The 17,787-nt window shown below is 42.4% G+C and overlaps 1 protein-coding gene across 1 annotated transcript; it reads left to right on the forward strand.

Annotated features, from left to right (window-relative positions):
- Positions 1–16,462: 16,462 nt before the first annotated feature.
- LOC104227553 (uncharacterized) lies at positions 16,463–17,251 on the forward strand. The gene has a single exon (XM_070173710.1). The coding sequence runs from the start codon at positions 16,463–16,465 to the stop codon at positions 17,249–17,251; it is 789 nt and encodes a 262-aa protein (XP_070029811.1).
- Positions 17,252–17,787: the final 536 nt, after the last annotated feature.

Below are 17,787 nucleotides of genomic sequence, written 5' to 3' on the forward strand. Positions count from 1 at the left end.
TCGTTTGTTTGCATTTATGGAAGTCTGAATCTTAATTATTCAAACCTCAGATATTAATTAAGTGTGTTTGTTTTTGAATTGTGAATCTTAATTATTCAGATATTAATCATTAAGTGTATTTTTGGGGGAATTATACATAAATACAACTAATACATATATTGCAACTAAGTGGCATATATTTAACATTGCAAAACTGTAGCCCAAAAACAATAGACTAAGATTCCACATCCAACTCCAAATAGGTTCTCGAAATTACTATTCAATTTTTTTTAAAAAAATGCTCAACCTTAAAATCTAATTTTCGAATAAGTAATTGTGACTCAAACATTACTTCAATAAGCCAAATCTATTTGGGTGGTGAAATTAGATTTTTATGATAATTCACCATTGTTGAACATGCTTGTATAAGTGACTTAAAATTTCAAATATGGTTTTATGAGAAATTTTGAGTGAATGTTGTTTAAAAATAGTATAAGGAGGTTGTATACAAAATTTAAAGTCATTTAATGAAGATTGGATTGGTCCACAATTGTTGAGCAAACTTAAATAAGTGAGTTTATATTTCGAATTTGATTTTGCGAGAATTTTAAAGTGAGTGTCTTTAGACTTGTTAGAATAGTATAAGGACGTTGTATATAAAATTTGAAGTCATTTAATGGAGATTTGAACTGGGTTTGAACAAGAATTGTAACTGAAAATCGTGGAAGAAATTCGTCTACAGACTCTTGTATAAAGGTGTATAAAAGTGTACAATAGTATATAAGAGGTGTTTATATACCCATAAACATGTCACGACCCAAAACCTAACCTGTCGTGATGGCGCCTATCGTGGTAATAGGCAAGCCGACATTTCTAAGATATTCCCAACATTTAACAGAAAATGCACCAAAGTAGTTTTAAAATAACAAAGATTCTCATAAACAAGGTAGAAACCCAAAACATAACGTAGAAACTCCCGATATCGGGATGTCACTGTCACGACCCAATGTTTTCCTCCGTGAACTGTCGTGACGACACCTAGTCTCTACGACTAGGTAAGCCTAACAAATTGCGGAAAAAGGAAATAAAGATACAAAACTAGCAAGTCACATGTAATATAATAGAGAAAATTTAGAATGCTGCTCGACATATACAATAATAACACCCTCGACTATTAATAACACTCCCAAAACCCGGAATCTCATGAATCACAAACTAGAGGAGATACACAGTGTTCGAACTCCCAAAGTCTAACAAAAGTAATTACAGAAGGTCTATAACTAAATGGAGAATAGCGAGGGACTCCTCGGTCTGCGGACGTGACAGATATACATTGAAGTCTCTAAAAGTCGCCTCGCCTCATTGATGGTATGGCTGAACAGAAGAACCTGGATCTACATACGAAAAAGATGTGCAAAAAAGGGCATGGGTACACCACAGCGGTACCCAGTAAGTGCCAAGCCTAACCTCGATCGAGTTGTGACGAGGAAAGTCAGGGCTCTACTGGTTATATATATAAAACAAGGTAAAACAATATGAAGTGTGATAGTATAATTAAAATTACTAGCAGTCGATAAATAGTAAAATCACAGACAGAATATATTAAGTACACAGAGATAGCAATAGTGGATCTCCCAGGATATCGTCCCGTAGTCCCGAACGTAAATGTGCAGAGGATCTCTGGGGATATTGTCCCGTAGTCCAAATCATAAATATGCAGGGGAATCTCCCGGAATACCAATCCGTAGTCCCAAAGTAAATATCCAGTACAGGAGAATCTCCGGGTACCGCCCCGTAGTCCCAAATGTAAACGTGCAGGGGGATCCCTGGAATACCGATCAGTAGTCCTAAAGTAAACATGCAGGGGGATCTCCCGGGATATCTTCCCATAGTCCCAAAGTAAACACACAAAAGTATCAAGAGAGAATCTACAGTTCTATTCGAGAATAAGTAGGAATTCTACTCTAAACATGCTGCACATAATACAAGTAAGCAGTTAAAGTAGATAAGACAATTAGATCACATAAGCATGCTTTTCCTAAACTAAACAAGAGGCTTTAAGTACAAGTATTGCTCAATTACAAGAAAACATAGATATTTACTTAATGAAAACGAGGTTTTTCAACAATTAGCACGTGTACGCACTTGTCACCTCACGTACACGACACTCATATAACAACAATACCAAAATCCTAAGGGGAGTTCCTCCACACAAGGTTAGGCAAGCCACTTACCTCGAACAAGCTCAAAATCAATCCGAAACCACGCTCTTGCCACAAGCATCCAACTTCGGGTGGCCCAAATCTATTCAAATCAATTTCATAACGTAAATACAACTACAAACAACTAATTTTGCTAAACAAATCGAGGCTAAGGTAATAAAATAAAAAAAAATGCCCCAAAGTCCTCTCCAGGCGCGCGTCTCGGAATCGGGTAAAAGTTACGGATTATGAACACCCATTCACTCACGAGCACACTCGAACAAAAATTATCAAAATCCAACGCCAAAATCTCCCTCGAAACTCAGATTTTAAGTTGGGGAAGTTTTCCTCAATTCTCCTAATTTTTCACCCCAAATCCGAAATTAAATTACAAAACTAAGATTAGATTAATGGAATACAACTAGAAATGGATAAGAATTTGTTACCCACTGATTTCCTCTTCAAAATCCTCCCAAAAACACCTTCTCTCGAGCCAAAATCAAATTTGGTGTTATGAGCTTCAAAACCTCAAAATTTCATATTTCTGCCCAGCGATTTCTGCATCTGCGGTCATTGGACCGCACCTGCGGTCCTGCTTCTGCTACTGGGGACTCGCACATGCGAGATTTCATTAAACGGGCATATACCGCACCTGCACTCCTTTCTCCACAGATGTGGTCCATTTTTGCGGCCTTATAACTGCATCTGCGGTCACTGGCCATCAGTGCCCAAATCGCACCTGCGGCCTACTTCCTCGCATCTGCGGGCTCCTTACCGCACGTGCGAAAATACCAGAAGCATCACCTTCAGAAAATAGCCTAAGTCCAGTTCAACTTCCGTTAAGCATCCAAAACTCACCCGAGGCCCCCAGGACCTTAACCAAACATGCCAACCAATCTTAAAATATCATACGAACTTAGTCCAACTATCAAATCACATCAAAGAACGCTAAAACCACGAATCACCCTCCAATACAAGCCTAAATAACTTGAAATTTCAAGAATCCTACAATCGATGCCGAAACCAACCAAACCAAGTCCGATTGACCCCAAATTTTGCACACAAGCCACATTCAACACTACGAAGCTATTTCAACTTTTGGAATCGGATTCCGACCCCGATATCAAAATTTCACTATCGATCCGGAAACTTCAAAAATTCAACTTTCGACATTTCAAGCCTAAATAAGCTATGGCCCTCAAAACACAATCCGAACACGCCCCTAAGCTCGAAATCACCCAACGGAACTAACGAAATTGACGGAATTCCATTCCGAGGCTGTCTTTACACTACTCTGACTACGATCCAAATTCTAAAGCTTAAACTCTCATTTGGGAACTAAGTGTCCCAAAATACTCCGAAACTCAAAATGAATCCTCCCAGCAACTCACAATAGTAGAAACAAACACGGGGAAAGTAGTTAATAGAGGATCGGGGTGTTAATTCTTAAAACGACCGGGTAGGTCGTTACATCCTCCCTCTCTTATAACATTTGTTCATCCTCGAACGAGCATAGAGACATACCTGAAGTGGTGAAAAGATAAGGGTAACGAGTGTGCATATCCTGCTCGGTCTCCTAAGTCGCCTCCTCGACCGGCTGACCCCGCCACTAAACCTTCACTGATGCGATGTTCTTTGAGCTCAGCTTTCGAACCTACTAGTCCAATATCGCCACTATCTCCTCAACATAAGATAGATCCTTGTCTAAGTGGACGGAACTGAAATCCAACAAGTGTGACGGATCACCGTGATACTTCCGGAGCATCGAAACATAAAATACTGGATGAACCTCTGCCAAGATGGGAGGTAAGGCAAGCTCATAAGCAACCTCCCCAACACGTCTCAATACCTCAAAAGGACCAATAAACCTTAGACTCAATTTCCCCTTCTTCCTAAATCTCATAACCCCCTTTATAGGCGAAACCCGAAGCAAGACCCGCTCATCAACCATATAGGAAACATCATGAACCTTCCGGTCCGCATAACTTTTCTGTCTGGACTGGGCTGTACAGAGTCTATCCTGAATCACCTTAACCTTCTCTAAGGCATCCTAAACCAAGTCTATGCCCAGTAATCTAGCCTCACCTGGCTCAAACCAACCCACCAGGGATCTACACTGCCTACCATACAAAGCCTCATACGGTGCCATCTGAATGCTGGACTGATAATTGTTATTGTAGGCAAACTCCGCCAGTAGAAAGAACTGATCCCAAGAACCTCCAAATTCCACCACACACGCATGGAGCATATCTTCAAGAATCTGAATAGTGTGCTCACATTGTCCGTCTATCTGGGGATGAAATGCTATGCTCAACTCCACCCAATACCCAACTCATGCTGTACGGCCCTCTAGAACCATGATGTGAACTAAGTACCTCTGTCTGAAATGATGGTAACTGGAATACCGTACAGACGAAAAATCTCCCGGATATAAATCTCCACCAACCGCTCCGAAGAATAGGTAGTACACACAGGAATGAAGTGCACGAACATGGTTAGCCGATCCACAATAACCCAAATGTCATCGAACTTCCTCAAAGTCCATGAGAGTCGAACTACGAAGTCCATGGTGATCTGCTCCCACTTCCACTCCGAAATCTCTATCTGCTGAAGCAAACCACCAGGTCTCTGGTGCTTATACTTTACCTACTAACAATTGAGGCACCGAACTACAAACCCAACTATGTTTTTCTTCATCCGCCTCCACCAATAGTGCTGTCTCAAATTCTGGTACATCTTCGCGGCACCCGGGTGGATGGAATACCGTAAACTGTGGGCCTCCTCTAGAATCAACTCCCAAAGTCCATCAACATTGGGTACACATACCCGACCCTGCATCCTCAATATCCCGTCATCACCAATGGTCACATCTCTGGCATCATCATGCAAAACCTTGCCCTTGAGGACAAGCAAATGAGGGTCATCATACTGACGCTCTCGGATACGATCGAACAAGGAAGATCGAGAAATCACACAAGCTAGAATCCAACTAGGCTCTGAAAGATCCAATCTTATTAACTGGTTGGATAAGGCCTGAACATCCATCATCATGGGCCTCTCCGCTACTGGTAGATAAGCCAAACTCTCCAAACTTTCTACCCGGTGACTCAAAGCATCGACCACTACATTGGCCTTGCCTGGGTGATACAAGATAGTGATATCATAGTCCTTCAGCAGCTCTAACCACCTCCTCTGGCGTAAATTAAGGTCCTTCTTCTTGAACAGCTGCTACAAACTCTGGTGATCAGTATAAATCTCACAAGGAACATCGTACAAATAATGATGCCAGATCTTCAAGGCGTGAACAATAGCAGCTAACTCGAGATCATGGACATGATAATTCTTCTCATGTACCTTTAACTGTTTAGATGCATAGGGAATCACTCTACCGTCCTACATTAATATCGCTCAAAGGACAATCCTCGAGGCATCACAATAGATAGTATAAAACCCCGAACCCGTAGGCAATATCAGTACTAGGGCTGTAGTCAAAGTTGTCTTGAGCTTCTGGAAGCTCTCCTCATACTCTTCCGTCCACTGGAATGGAGCACCCTTCTGGGCCAGCCTAGTCATAGGTACTGCAATAGATGAAAACCCCCCAACAAATCGACGGTAATAACCCGCCAAACCAAGAAAACTATGGATCTTTGTGGCTAAGGATGGTCTGGGCCAACTCTGCACTGCTTCCACTTTCTTCGGATCCACCTTTATCCCCTCACTCGATACCACGTGACCTAAGAATGCCACATAATCCAACCAGAACTCACATTTCGAGAACTTTGCATATAACTTCTTTTCTCTCGAAGTCTGAAGCACTGTCCTCAAGTGCTGTTCATGATCTTCCCGACTCTGGGAGTATACCAGAATGTCATCAATAAAAATAATGATGAATGAGTCAAGATATGGCCGGAACACACTGTGCATCAAATGCATGAAGGCTGATGGGGCATTGGTCAACCCAAATGACATAACAAGGAACTCGTAATGACCATACCGAGTCCTAAAGGTAGTCTTAGGGATATTTGGCTCCCAAATCTTCAACTGATGGTAACCTGAATGCAAGTCAATCTTAGAAAACACCCGTGTAGCTTGTAACTAGTCAAACAAATTATCAATATGAGGCAAATGATACCGGTTCTTCACTGTAACTTTGTTCAGCCGACAATAATCAATGCACATACGCATAGAACCATCCATTTTTCACAAACAAGACAGGAGCACCCCAAGGTGATACACTAGGCCGAATAAAACCCTTATTAAGAAATTCCTGTAACTGCTCCTTCAACTCGGGAGGAGCCATACGGTAAAGAGGAACAAAAATGGGCTAAGTGCCCCGCGACAGATCAATACCAAAGTCAATATCTCTATCGGGCGGCATGCCCGGAAGATCAGCTAGAAATACTTTAGGGAAATCCCATACTATTGGGACTGAATCAACTATAGGGGTATCAATACTGACATCTCACATAAGCTAGATATGTATCACACCCCTTCTCAACCATTCCCTGAGCCTTAAGGAATGAAATAACTCTACTGGGAGTGTGATCTAAGGTACACTTCCTCTCCACTCGTGGTACGCCTGGCATAGCCAGCATCACAGTTTTGGCGTGACAATCAAGAATAGCATAATGGGGCAACAACCAGTCCATGCCCAAGATAACATCAAAATCTACCATGGTGAGCAATAATAAATTGGCTCTAGTCTCAAAATCAGTAAGAGCAACCAAACATGATCGATAAACACGGTCTTCAACAAGAGAATCTCCCACAAGAGTAGAAACATAAATAGGGGAACTCAAAGAATCCCAAGATACGCCCAAATGTGGGGCAAAATAAGAGGACACATAAGAATAAGTGGAGCCTAGATCGAATAAAACCGATGCATCTCTATGACAAACCAGGAAAATACCTATGATGATAGAATCGGAGGCGAAAACCTCGGTACGGGCAGGAAGGTCATAATATTTGGCATGGCTTCCCCCTCTAGGATGACCTCTACCTCCCCGACCTCTACCTCTAGCTAGCTAGGCAGGTAGGATAGCAATTGGTGCTGTAATCTTAGCTTGGGAACTTTGCGGGGGCACGCTATGACTGAGAACTCTGTGGAGGTGCACCCCTCCTATGTCTGGGGAAATCCCTCACAATATGGCATGTGTCGCTACACTCAAAACAAGCTCTGCAAGGGCGTGACAGCAATGACTGGTTCGGGCCAGGTCTGCTGGACTGACCATTGAAAGCACCCCGTGCTAGAGGCACACTAGAGCAGGTACATAATAAGGCTCCTGAGGTCTAGGAGGAGCTGGAATGCCATTGGCTGCTGGAGAGCTGAATGAACGGGGCCACTCATATAACCCCTACCATGACTAACTGCAGCTGAGGCACGAGCACCAAAATAATGGCCCGACTCTTGAGACCTCTTGGCCTCCCTCTCCTCTCTATCCCGAGCATGCATACCCTCTACTCTCCTAGCAATTCCCACCACCTGCTGATAAGAAATATCAATCTTCAACTCTCGAGCAATGCTATATCTGATGCTGGGAATAAGCCCCTCAATAAACTGGCAAACTCTCTCACGAACTATAGAAACCAAGGCTAGTGCATACCTAGCCAAGTTAGTGAAATGGATAACATACTCTGAAACAGTCATAGTACCCTAGCGCAAATGCTCAAACTCTGCACGCCGTGCGTCCCTGAGGCTCTGAGGAACATACTCCCTCAAAAACATATCTGAAAACTGGGTCCATGTAAGGGATGCTGCCTCAGCTGGACTGTCCAACTCAAAAGTACACCACCACTGATAGGCTGCTCCTCGAAGCTGGAAGGCAATGAAAGAAACCCCACTCGATCCTGATATACCCATAATGCGGAAGATACGATAGCACTCCTCCAGAAATCCCAAAGCATCATCTGATTCTAACCCACTGAATATAGGAGGCTTGTAGTTCTTGAACCTCTTAAGCTTCCGTTGCTCCTCCTCTGAAGCTGCTGCCCTGTCCTCGGGCTGAACTGGTGCTGCAGGTGGCACCGATATAACCTCTAGGATCTGATCAACCTAGACCCTTTGCTCTGGAGTGCGGGCGGTGGGATTCTGTGCTCCTCCCCCAGCCTGGGATGTGGCTTCCACAAGGGGAATCAACCCTGCCTGAGCTAGAGTGGTGTACATGCTCATGAACCATGCAAGGTTCTCCTGAAGTGCTGGAGTAGTAGTAACAGTAGGCGTATCAGGTGCCTGGGCTCTAGTTGGAGCTGCTGGTGGCTCCTCTATGGAAACTCACATAGGTGCTCTTGCTGCACCATGTGCGCGTCCTCGTCCTCTACCCCAGCCTCGACCTCTGACAGATCTAGCAGGTGGCGTGAGTGCCTGGTCGTCTCCGGTAGCACGTATACTCACCATTAGTTAGAGAATAGAAGACAGAAGTTTAGAATTTCGATATTAAAAATCTCGCCGACAAGGAAATCAAATGAAGTGGAATTTTCCTAACAGTTACATAGCCTCTTGTAGATAAGTACAGACGTCTTCGTACCGATTCGCGAGACTCTAATAAACCAGCTTGTGATTCATGACTCCTATGAACCTAGAGCTCTAATACCAACTTGTCACGACCCAAGTTCTCCCTCCGTGAACTGTCGTGACAGGGAACCTAGTCTCTATGACTAGGTAAGCCTAACAAATTGCGGAAAAAGGAAATAAAGATACGAAACTAGCAGTTCACGGGTAATATAATAGAGAAAATTAAGAATGCTGCTCGGCATATACAATAATAATACACTCGACCAATAATAACACTCCCAAAACCTAGAATCTCATGAATCACAAACTAGAGGAAATACACAGTGTTCTAACTCCCGAAGTCTAAGCAAAGTAATTACAGAAGGTCTATAGCCAAAGGGAGAATAGAGAGGGACTCCTCGGTCTGCGGACACGACAAATAAACCTCGAAGTCTCTAAATATCACCTCGCCTCAATAATGGTATGGATGAGCAGAAGAACCTAGATCTGCACACGAAAAACATGTGCAGGAAAGGGCATGAGTACACCATAGCGGTACCCTGTAAGTGCCAAGCCTAACCTTAGTCGAGTAGTGACGAGGAAGGTCAGGGCCCTACTACTTATAAATATATATATATATATATATATATATATATATATATATATATATATATATATATATATAGAACAAGGTAAAATAGTATGAAGTGTGACATTATATTTAAAATTACTAACATTCGATAAAGATAAAATCACACATAGAATATATTCAGTACATAGAGATAGCAACTAGGGATCTCCCAAGATATCGTCTCGTAGTCCCAAATGTAAATGTGCATAGGATCTCCCAGGATATTGTTCCATAGTCCAAATCATAAATATGCAGGGGAATCTCCCGGAATACCAATCCGTAATCCCAAAGTAAATATCCAGTACAAGGGAATCTCCCGGGTGCCGTCCCATAGTCCCAAATGTAAACAAGCAGGGGGATCTCCCAAAATACCGATCCGTAGTCCAAAAGTAAACATGCAGGAGGATCTCCTGGGATATCGTCCCGTAGTCCCAAAGTAAACAAACAACAGTATCAAGAAAGAATCTACAGTTCTATTTGAGAATAAGCAGGAATTCTACTCTAAACATGCTGCATAGAATACAAGTAAGCAGTTAAAGCAGGTAAGACAATTAGATCACATAAGCATGCTTTTTCTAAACTAAACAAGAGGCTTCAAGTACAAGTATTGCTCAATTACAAGAAAACACAGATATTTACTTATTGAAAATGGGGTTTTTCAACAATTAGCACGTGTACGCACTCGTCACCTCACGTACACGACATTTATATAACAACAATACCAAAATCCTAAGGGGAGTTCCCCCACACAAGGTTAGGCAAGCCACTTACCTCGAACAAGCTCAAAATAAATTCGAAACCACGCTCTTGCCACAGTACCCAACTCCTAATGGCTGAAATTTATTCAAATCAATTTCATAACATAAATACAACTACAAATAACTAATTTAACTAAAGAAGTCGAGGTTAAGGTAATAAAATAAAAAAATGTCCAAAATCCTCTTCGAGCCCACATCTAGGAATCGGGTAAAAGTTACGGATTATTAACACCTATTCACTCACGAGCACACTCGAACAAAAATTATTAAATCCAACCCCAAAATCTCCCTTGAAACTCAGATTTTAAGTTGGGGAAATTTTCCTCAATTCTCTCAACTTATCACCCCAAATCCGAAATTAAATGACAAAACTAAGATTAGATTAATGGAATACAACTAGAAAGTGATAAGGATTCTTTACCCACTTATTTCCTCTTCAAAATCCTCCCAAAATCGCCTTCTTCTGAGCCAAAAATCAAATTTGGTGTTAGGAGCTTCAAACCCTCGAAATTTCATATTTCTGCCTAGCGATTTCCGCATCTGCGGTCATGGGACAACACCTGTGATCCCGCTTCTGCAGCTGGGGACTCACACCTGTGAGTAAACAGGGGGATACCACACCGGCGCTCCTTTCTGTGCAGATGCAATCCGCTTCTGTGGCCCTATAACCGCATCTGAGGTCACTGGACATCAGTGCCCAAATCGCACCTGTGACTTACTTTCTCGCATTTGCGGTCCGCACCTGCAGGCTCCTCATCGCAGGTGCAAAAATACCAGAAGCAGCAACTTCAGAAAATAGCCTAAGTCCAATTCAATTTTCCTTAAGCATCCGAAACTCACCCGAGGCCCCCGGGACCTCAACCAAATATGCCAACCAAACCTAAAACATTATACAAACTTAGTCCAACTCTTAAATCACTTCAAACAACGCTAAAACCATGAATCGCCCTCCAATCTAAGCCTAAAGAACATGAAATTTCAAGACTCCTACAACCGATGGCGAAACCCACCAAACCAAGTCCTATTTACCCCAAATTTTGCATACACTACGGAGATATTCCAACTTTTAGAATCAGATTCCGACCCTGATATCAAAATTTCACTATCGATCCGAAAATTTCAAAAATTCAACTTTCGGCATTTCAAGCCTTAATAGGCTACAGACCTCCAAAGCACAATCCGAAAATGCCCCTAAGCCCGTAATCACCCAACGGAGCTAACGTAATTGACAGAATTCCATTCCGAGGTTGTCTTCACACTGCTCCGACTACGGTCCAAATTCTAAAGCTTAAACTCTCATTTAGGAACTAAGTGTCCTAAAGCACTTCGAAACTCAAAATGAATCCTCTTGGAAACTCACAATAGCAGAAACAAACACGGGGAAAGCGGTTAATAGGGGTCGGGGCGTTAATTCTTAAAACGACCGTCTGGATCGTTATAGTCACTGAGTTCATAAGCATCTATACATCACAAGTTTGGAAAAGTATTGTCTATGAAAGTCTGGATCTAATTAAAATGAATGTAAAGATAGAGAAGGAGAGATAAGGTCAGCGAAAATGCCGGCAGCTACCTCAAAATCTCCAAATGATCAACTGAGCAAAAGAAGTCAACACCCACCATGACCAGAAACACCTGAATCTACACATGAAGTGCACGGAGTAGCGCGAGTACAACCAACTCAGCAAGTAACAATACTAAATAAAGAACTGAAAGTAGTGACGAGCTCTACAATTATAGTTCAATTTCAGTAATTTCAACATCAGAAAAATAGGCATGCTTTCAACTTCAACAATTTACGCCAAATCAGTTATCTCATATCAAATTCAAGTAAAACAGAATATAACATCTTTTAGAAAACTACTAGGCAGTGATATATGGTAGCTAAGTGCAACAATAATAAAATCAAGAGCATCCTCTTAGAGCAACAGTCACTCAATCTTTCCCAATAGCTCAGTACTCGGCACTCAACACTCTACTCAATAGGTACCTGCGCTCATTGGGGATGTGTATACATTCTGGAGGGGCTCCTTTAGCCCAAGAGCTATATAGTTGCGACGTGCAGACCGATCCCCCATATATATATATATATATATATATATATATATATATATATATATATATATAGCCATAAGGCTTGTTGTGGTGTGCAATCTGATCCACATATATACAGCCCCAAGGCTCGTTGTGGCATGCAACCTAATCCACATATATAGAGCCCTAAGGCTCGTTACGGCATGCATCCTAATCCACATATATATACATATCGCTCACAACTCGACACTCAGGCCCTAACTCAGTCACCAACCTCTCTAGTCTCTCAGAAATCATAAAAATCAGCCCAAACAGAAATAATGTAGTGTAAAGACAAGAAACAAGATGAGGTTGAGATATGATACGCAAGTAAAACCGTGACTGTGCACAAGTCAACAATTAGCGAATAATTCAACAAGTACATGACCTCTGCGGGTCCCTACAGTACCAACATTTAGTCTAAACATAATTTCTAACATGATTTGTACACAAATTTTTATAACACATGAAGAGCATATAGCGAACAACAGACTATTCAACTTCGCAATTCCACGGAATGGACCAAGTCATAATTTCAACGATGAACACCCACACGCCTGTGACCTAGCATATGCGTTACCTTAAAACCAATCACGAGACACATAATACAGGGTTTCATACCATCAGAACTAGATTTAGAACTGTTAGTTACCTCCATCCGAGCAAATATCTATTCCAATATGCCTTTGCTTCACAAATCAACCTCCGAACGCCTCGAATCTAGCCATAAACAATTCAATACAATCAACACGAGCTAAAGGAATAAATTTCACTAAAAATTATGAAGTTATTAATCTAAAGCTAAAATTGGCTCAAAGCCGGCCCCCCAACCCACGTCTCAAAACCTGACAAAAACCAAAAAAACCGAAAACCCATTCCACCAAGAGTCTAACCATACAAAATTTATCAAAATCCGATACCAAATTGCCACCCAAATCCCCATACCCAAATACCGAGCGTCAAACCCTCAAATTTCACTTCAAAACCACATAATCTAGGTGGAAAAATCAATGGGGTAACAAGATTATTGATAGAAAACAAGCACAAAGGACTTACCTCAAGAATCCTCCCGAAAACCCTCTCAAAAACCGCCTTAGACCGAGCTTGAAATGTCCAAAATGAAGAAAAATCACGAACCCTTATTTTTATATGTTCTGCCAAGTCATTCCGCTTATGTGGTCCATAATCCGCGCCTGTGGAACTTCCTTATGCGACCAACCGCTTCTGCGGTCAAAATCCTGGTGCTGTGCACACGGAGCCGCTTTTGCGGACCAACTCATCATGCCCTCCTTCGCTTCTACGACTGTGGGGCCCGTGAAAATTTCCAATCTAAACCCGAAAGTGCGTAGTGGCAATCAAGATTATGTGTTAGAGGTTCGGACCCTTTAGAACTGATCTATGCATTAAAAAGTCAAGGAATAATATTTTCCAGAAAAGTGCATTTTTGCGGACGAAAATGCGGTCGCATAACGGCTATGTAGACCGCATAGTCACCGCAGTGTGAAGCAATGTGTTGGCCAAAATGATGTCAGCTATGCGGCCAATTATGCAATCGCATAATCGATATGCGGGCCGCAAAGTCGTCGCATAATTCCCTTGGGATTTTGTAAGGGGCAGTTCTGCGGTGCATTATGCGACCATAGAACGGGTATGCGGACATCATTTCTGCCATATACCCAGGTAGTGTGTTTAGGTTTTGGGGAGCATTTTTGCAGTCCATTATGCGGGCCGCATGTCAGCTTTGCGATCGCAAATGCGATCGCATATCCGAGTCGGGGCTCCAGTTTTCTAAATTTTAAACCCGACCCTCTGTTGTTATATCCAGTGCAAGAGCTCATTTTGAGCCTATTTCCTGACACTTTTAGAGAGAGAGAGAGAGGGGTCTAAGAGAGGGGAAGTGCTTCCATCAAAATTACTCCATGAATCCTTGTTGAATCATTGAAGATAATCAAGTGAGGGACCTAAACCTTCATCCCAAGAGGTAAGGCTTCATCACCTCATCTCTCATTTTTACACATAGCTACAAAAGGGTCATTGGTGAGGTAATTCATGGGGATAAGGGGGTTTGCATTGCATGCATGTGTTCTTGAAGAGTATGAGGAATTATAAAAGAGGAGGCATGGGTAATGGGCTAGTGTAATCTTGCATAAAAGAACCATAAGGCCTTAATGAACACTAAATGCTCAGTACAATGCTCAAGAGATCTTAGATTATGATCTTTTCTTGATTATGAGTTAAATTGTTCTATATTGCTTAAATAGATTGAGGTGCGAACATTACGGAACGTATAGGATTAAGGAAATCTCGGTTGAGGTATGTATGGCTAAAACCCCATCTTTTAGAAATTGAGCTACATCGACGTTTGTGTGAATATGGCAAGATTAAAGCTGAATTATTGCATTGGTTGTTATTTTACATAAATTGATGTTGTAACCGTATATGCATGAAAAATGTGTCTCAACATGATCAACGTGCTGTCTTGATAATTTGAAAGGGCAAGGATATGAATTATGTATTGAAATGCTTGGACTTTAAATTGAAATTGAAGCTGCGCATGTTGTGCCATCTATGTGAAATATCCTCTATGCCTACAATTTTAATTGCTTTTGTATGCACTTATTATCCTAAATTACAAATCTAACATTGAATGTGGGAACGATGTAACAAAAATGCGGCCTACTGTCAATGATAATGTGATAAGTTGTGGCCCCAAGTGCCTACGAAATGATATATGTGAAACAAAGTGATTGATGCGAAGGGAACAATGCCTTGGAAAAGCGGCCTAGCCGATCAGGTCGAGATCCGACTCCGCCTAAAATTAGCGGTGATTTTTTGAATGAACTATGGAAAGGAAAACGAGATTGTGATTGAAATATATGACTCAAATGAGGCGACCTAGCTAATTGGGCCGAGATCGGACTCCGCTCAAGATAGTGGTGGTATTATGAACAAATGATGAATAGTGTGAAATGCCCCAAACTAAAAGCTATGTAAAAATGATGTGGAAATTGTATGATTCTTGTATTTGATAGTGTGGTGATCATCTAAAGCTTGAATTATACTTGTGATTTCTTATTCTTGTATGAAAGTTCTTTCTAACCAGATGGTGTTTAGTTATACATACTAGTACTATTCCAAGGTACTAATGTCCTTTTTACCGGGTGCGCTACATTTTTAAATGAATGTAGGTGGCTCTATTGCAGATAGTGCGGGTCGCGCGTAGCGGAGTACCTTCTTCTTGAAGTCTTGGCGAGCCCCTTTCTCCTTCGAGGGGTTATATTGCACATCTTTTGGTGTAGACTTATACTTTTGAAGTATAGCCGGGGCCTTGTTGCCGGCATTGTCATAACTTGTCTTTTCATCCTTAGAAGCTCCATAGACATATGTTTAGGTTATGTATGAGCATTGGATGGGTCTGCGAACTATGATGTAATTCTAATTCTCGCATTTCTAAAGTGTACTTGTATGGAATCTTGGAACTTATCGACGGTCTAATGTTGTGATTTAAAATAAACTAACGATGTAGAATGGACTATCTTCCCTCGTCTAAATAAATGAATGAAAGCATGGTTTCCTTATTCGTATCGAGATTGGTAGGAAGTGTTTGATAAGGCTTGCTCAGTTGGGTTTTCTTGATTGAGCGCCGGTTGCGCCTCCCGAGGTTGGGGCGTGATAGCGGCCCTCCAAGCGTAGGTGCGAGTCCGCACCTCCGAAAGTCCTTCTGTATCTGTGCTCCACAGCTCACCCATCCAAACTCCACTTCTGCGCATCCCTAGCTTGCACCTACGATGAACATTCCGTAGGTGCAATTATATCAGTAGATGACCAACTTCAACAATCTCCCAACTTCAACTCTTGATCCGCCAACCACCCAGAATCGATCTGAGGTCTCCGGGACCTCAACCAAACATACAACCAAATCCCATAACATTATACAAACTTAGTTGAGCCCTCAAATCACCTCAAACAACATTAAAATCACGAATCACACATAGATTCAAGCCTAATGAACTAAGGAAATTCCAACTTCTTCAAATAATGCTTAAACCTATCAAATCATGTCCGAATGACCTCAAATTTTCCACACAAGTCACAAATGACACCACGGACCTACTCCAACTTCCAGAATCCTAATCCGACCTTGATTTGTCATAAAACAATAATAAATCACAAATGATCAGTAAATGGGAGAACGACGCTATAACTCTCGAAACGACCGGCCGGGTTCTAGGGTGAACAGATTTCTTCAGTTATCCCTCCAGTGTTTTCAAGTGCCAATCCAGAAGAAGACTCTCACGATTTCATTGATGTGATGCACAAGACCCTCAGGGTTATGCGTGCAACTGAGACGGAGGGAGTAGAGTTAGCTGTCTACCGTCGTAAAGGGATGGCCTATTCGTGGTTTGAGTTGTGGGAAGATTCCCGAGAGGAGGGGCACCCTCCTGTGAGGTGGAGTGAGTTTACTGATGCCTTTATAGACCATTTCCTGCCTGTTGAGACAAAGGCAGCCCATGCAGCTGAGTTTGAGAATCTGAAGCAAGGTAGTCGGAGTGTATGGGAGTACTATATGGAGTTTTCCCGCCTATCCAAATATGCTATTCACATGTTGCCCACAATGGAGGCTAGGGTGCGTCGGTTTGTTCAGGGCCTTAATCCTCTGTCTATTAATAAGGCTTCTACATCTGCCTTGAATTCTGATATGAATTATGGGAAGATGGTAGAATTTGCTCTGGCCACAAAGAACCGTAAATTGAAGAGCAAAATGGAGAGAGAGGGTAACAGAAAGGCCCGGTGTATGGGCAACATGGGAGAGTCACTAGGTGGGGAAAGATCAGCTTTCAGGGGAGAATCATCAGGGCCTTCCCAGTCTGTTGCACAGTCTTCAGCCAGTGCACCGCTATCAGGGCCTAACCAGCAGCAGTGGAGTCATTTCAGGACTGGTCAGGGCAATATGGGAACCCATCAGCGAGGTCGGTCAGGAGAGAGGCTCCAGCAGCAGCAGAGGTCCCCATGCCCCAGGTATGGGAAGATGCACTCGGGGATTTGCTACATGGAGTTGCCCGTATGTTATGGATGTGGGATGAGGGGTCATATTCAGAGGCATTGTCATGTGTCTCGTTAGGGAGCAGGTAGGGGTACAACGCAGTCAGCCAGCCCAGCAGCTGCTACATCTTCCCCTCTCCAGCTCGAGGTACCCCAGCACCCGCAAGGCGTGGTGCAGTTAGGGGTGGTGCACAAAGTTCAAGAGGACCCATCCAGTTCTATGCTATGAGTGGACGCTAGACTGTAGAGGCTTCCCCAGATGTTGTTACAGGTATTTTGACTGTTCAATCTCATGATGTGTATGTACTTATTGACCCCGGTTCCACCCTATCCTATGTTACCCCTTTTATTGCTATGGAATTCGGGAAAGAACCAAAACAGCTTCATGAACCATTCTCGGTATCTACTATGGTTGGTGAGTCAATTTTGGCTACTCGAGTTTACAGAAATTGTGTTGTCATGGTGTGTGGTAGGGATACCAGGGCCGATCTTATTGAATTAAGAATGGTAGATTTTGATGTAATAATGGGAATGGATTGGCTTTATTCATGTTTTGCCAAGCTTGATTGTCGGACTAGAACTATGAGGCTTGAATTTCCTAACGAGCCCGCTATT

The sequence above is a fragment of the Nicotiana sylvestris genome, chromosome 4 (assembly GCF_000393655.2).
Source record: "Nicotiana sylvestris chromosome 4, ASM39365v2, whole genome shotgun sequence".
NCBI lineage: Eukaryota > Viridiplantae > Streptophyta > Magnoliopsida > Solanales > Solanaceae > Nicotiana > Nicotiana sylvestris.

Excerpts from the sequence above, each read along its gene's own strand:
- LOC104227553 (XM_070173710.1), top strand. The coding sequence starts at position 16,463 with ATGCGTGCAACTGAGACGGAGGGAGTAGAGTTAGCTGTCTACCGTCGT.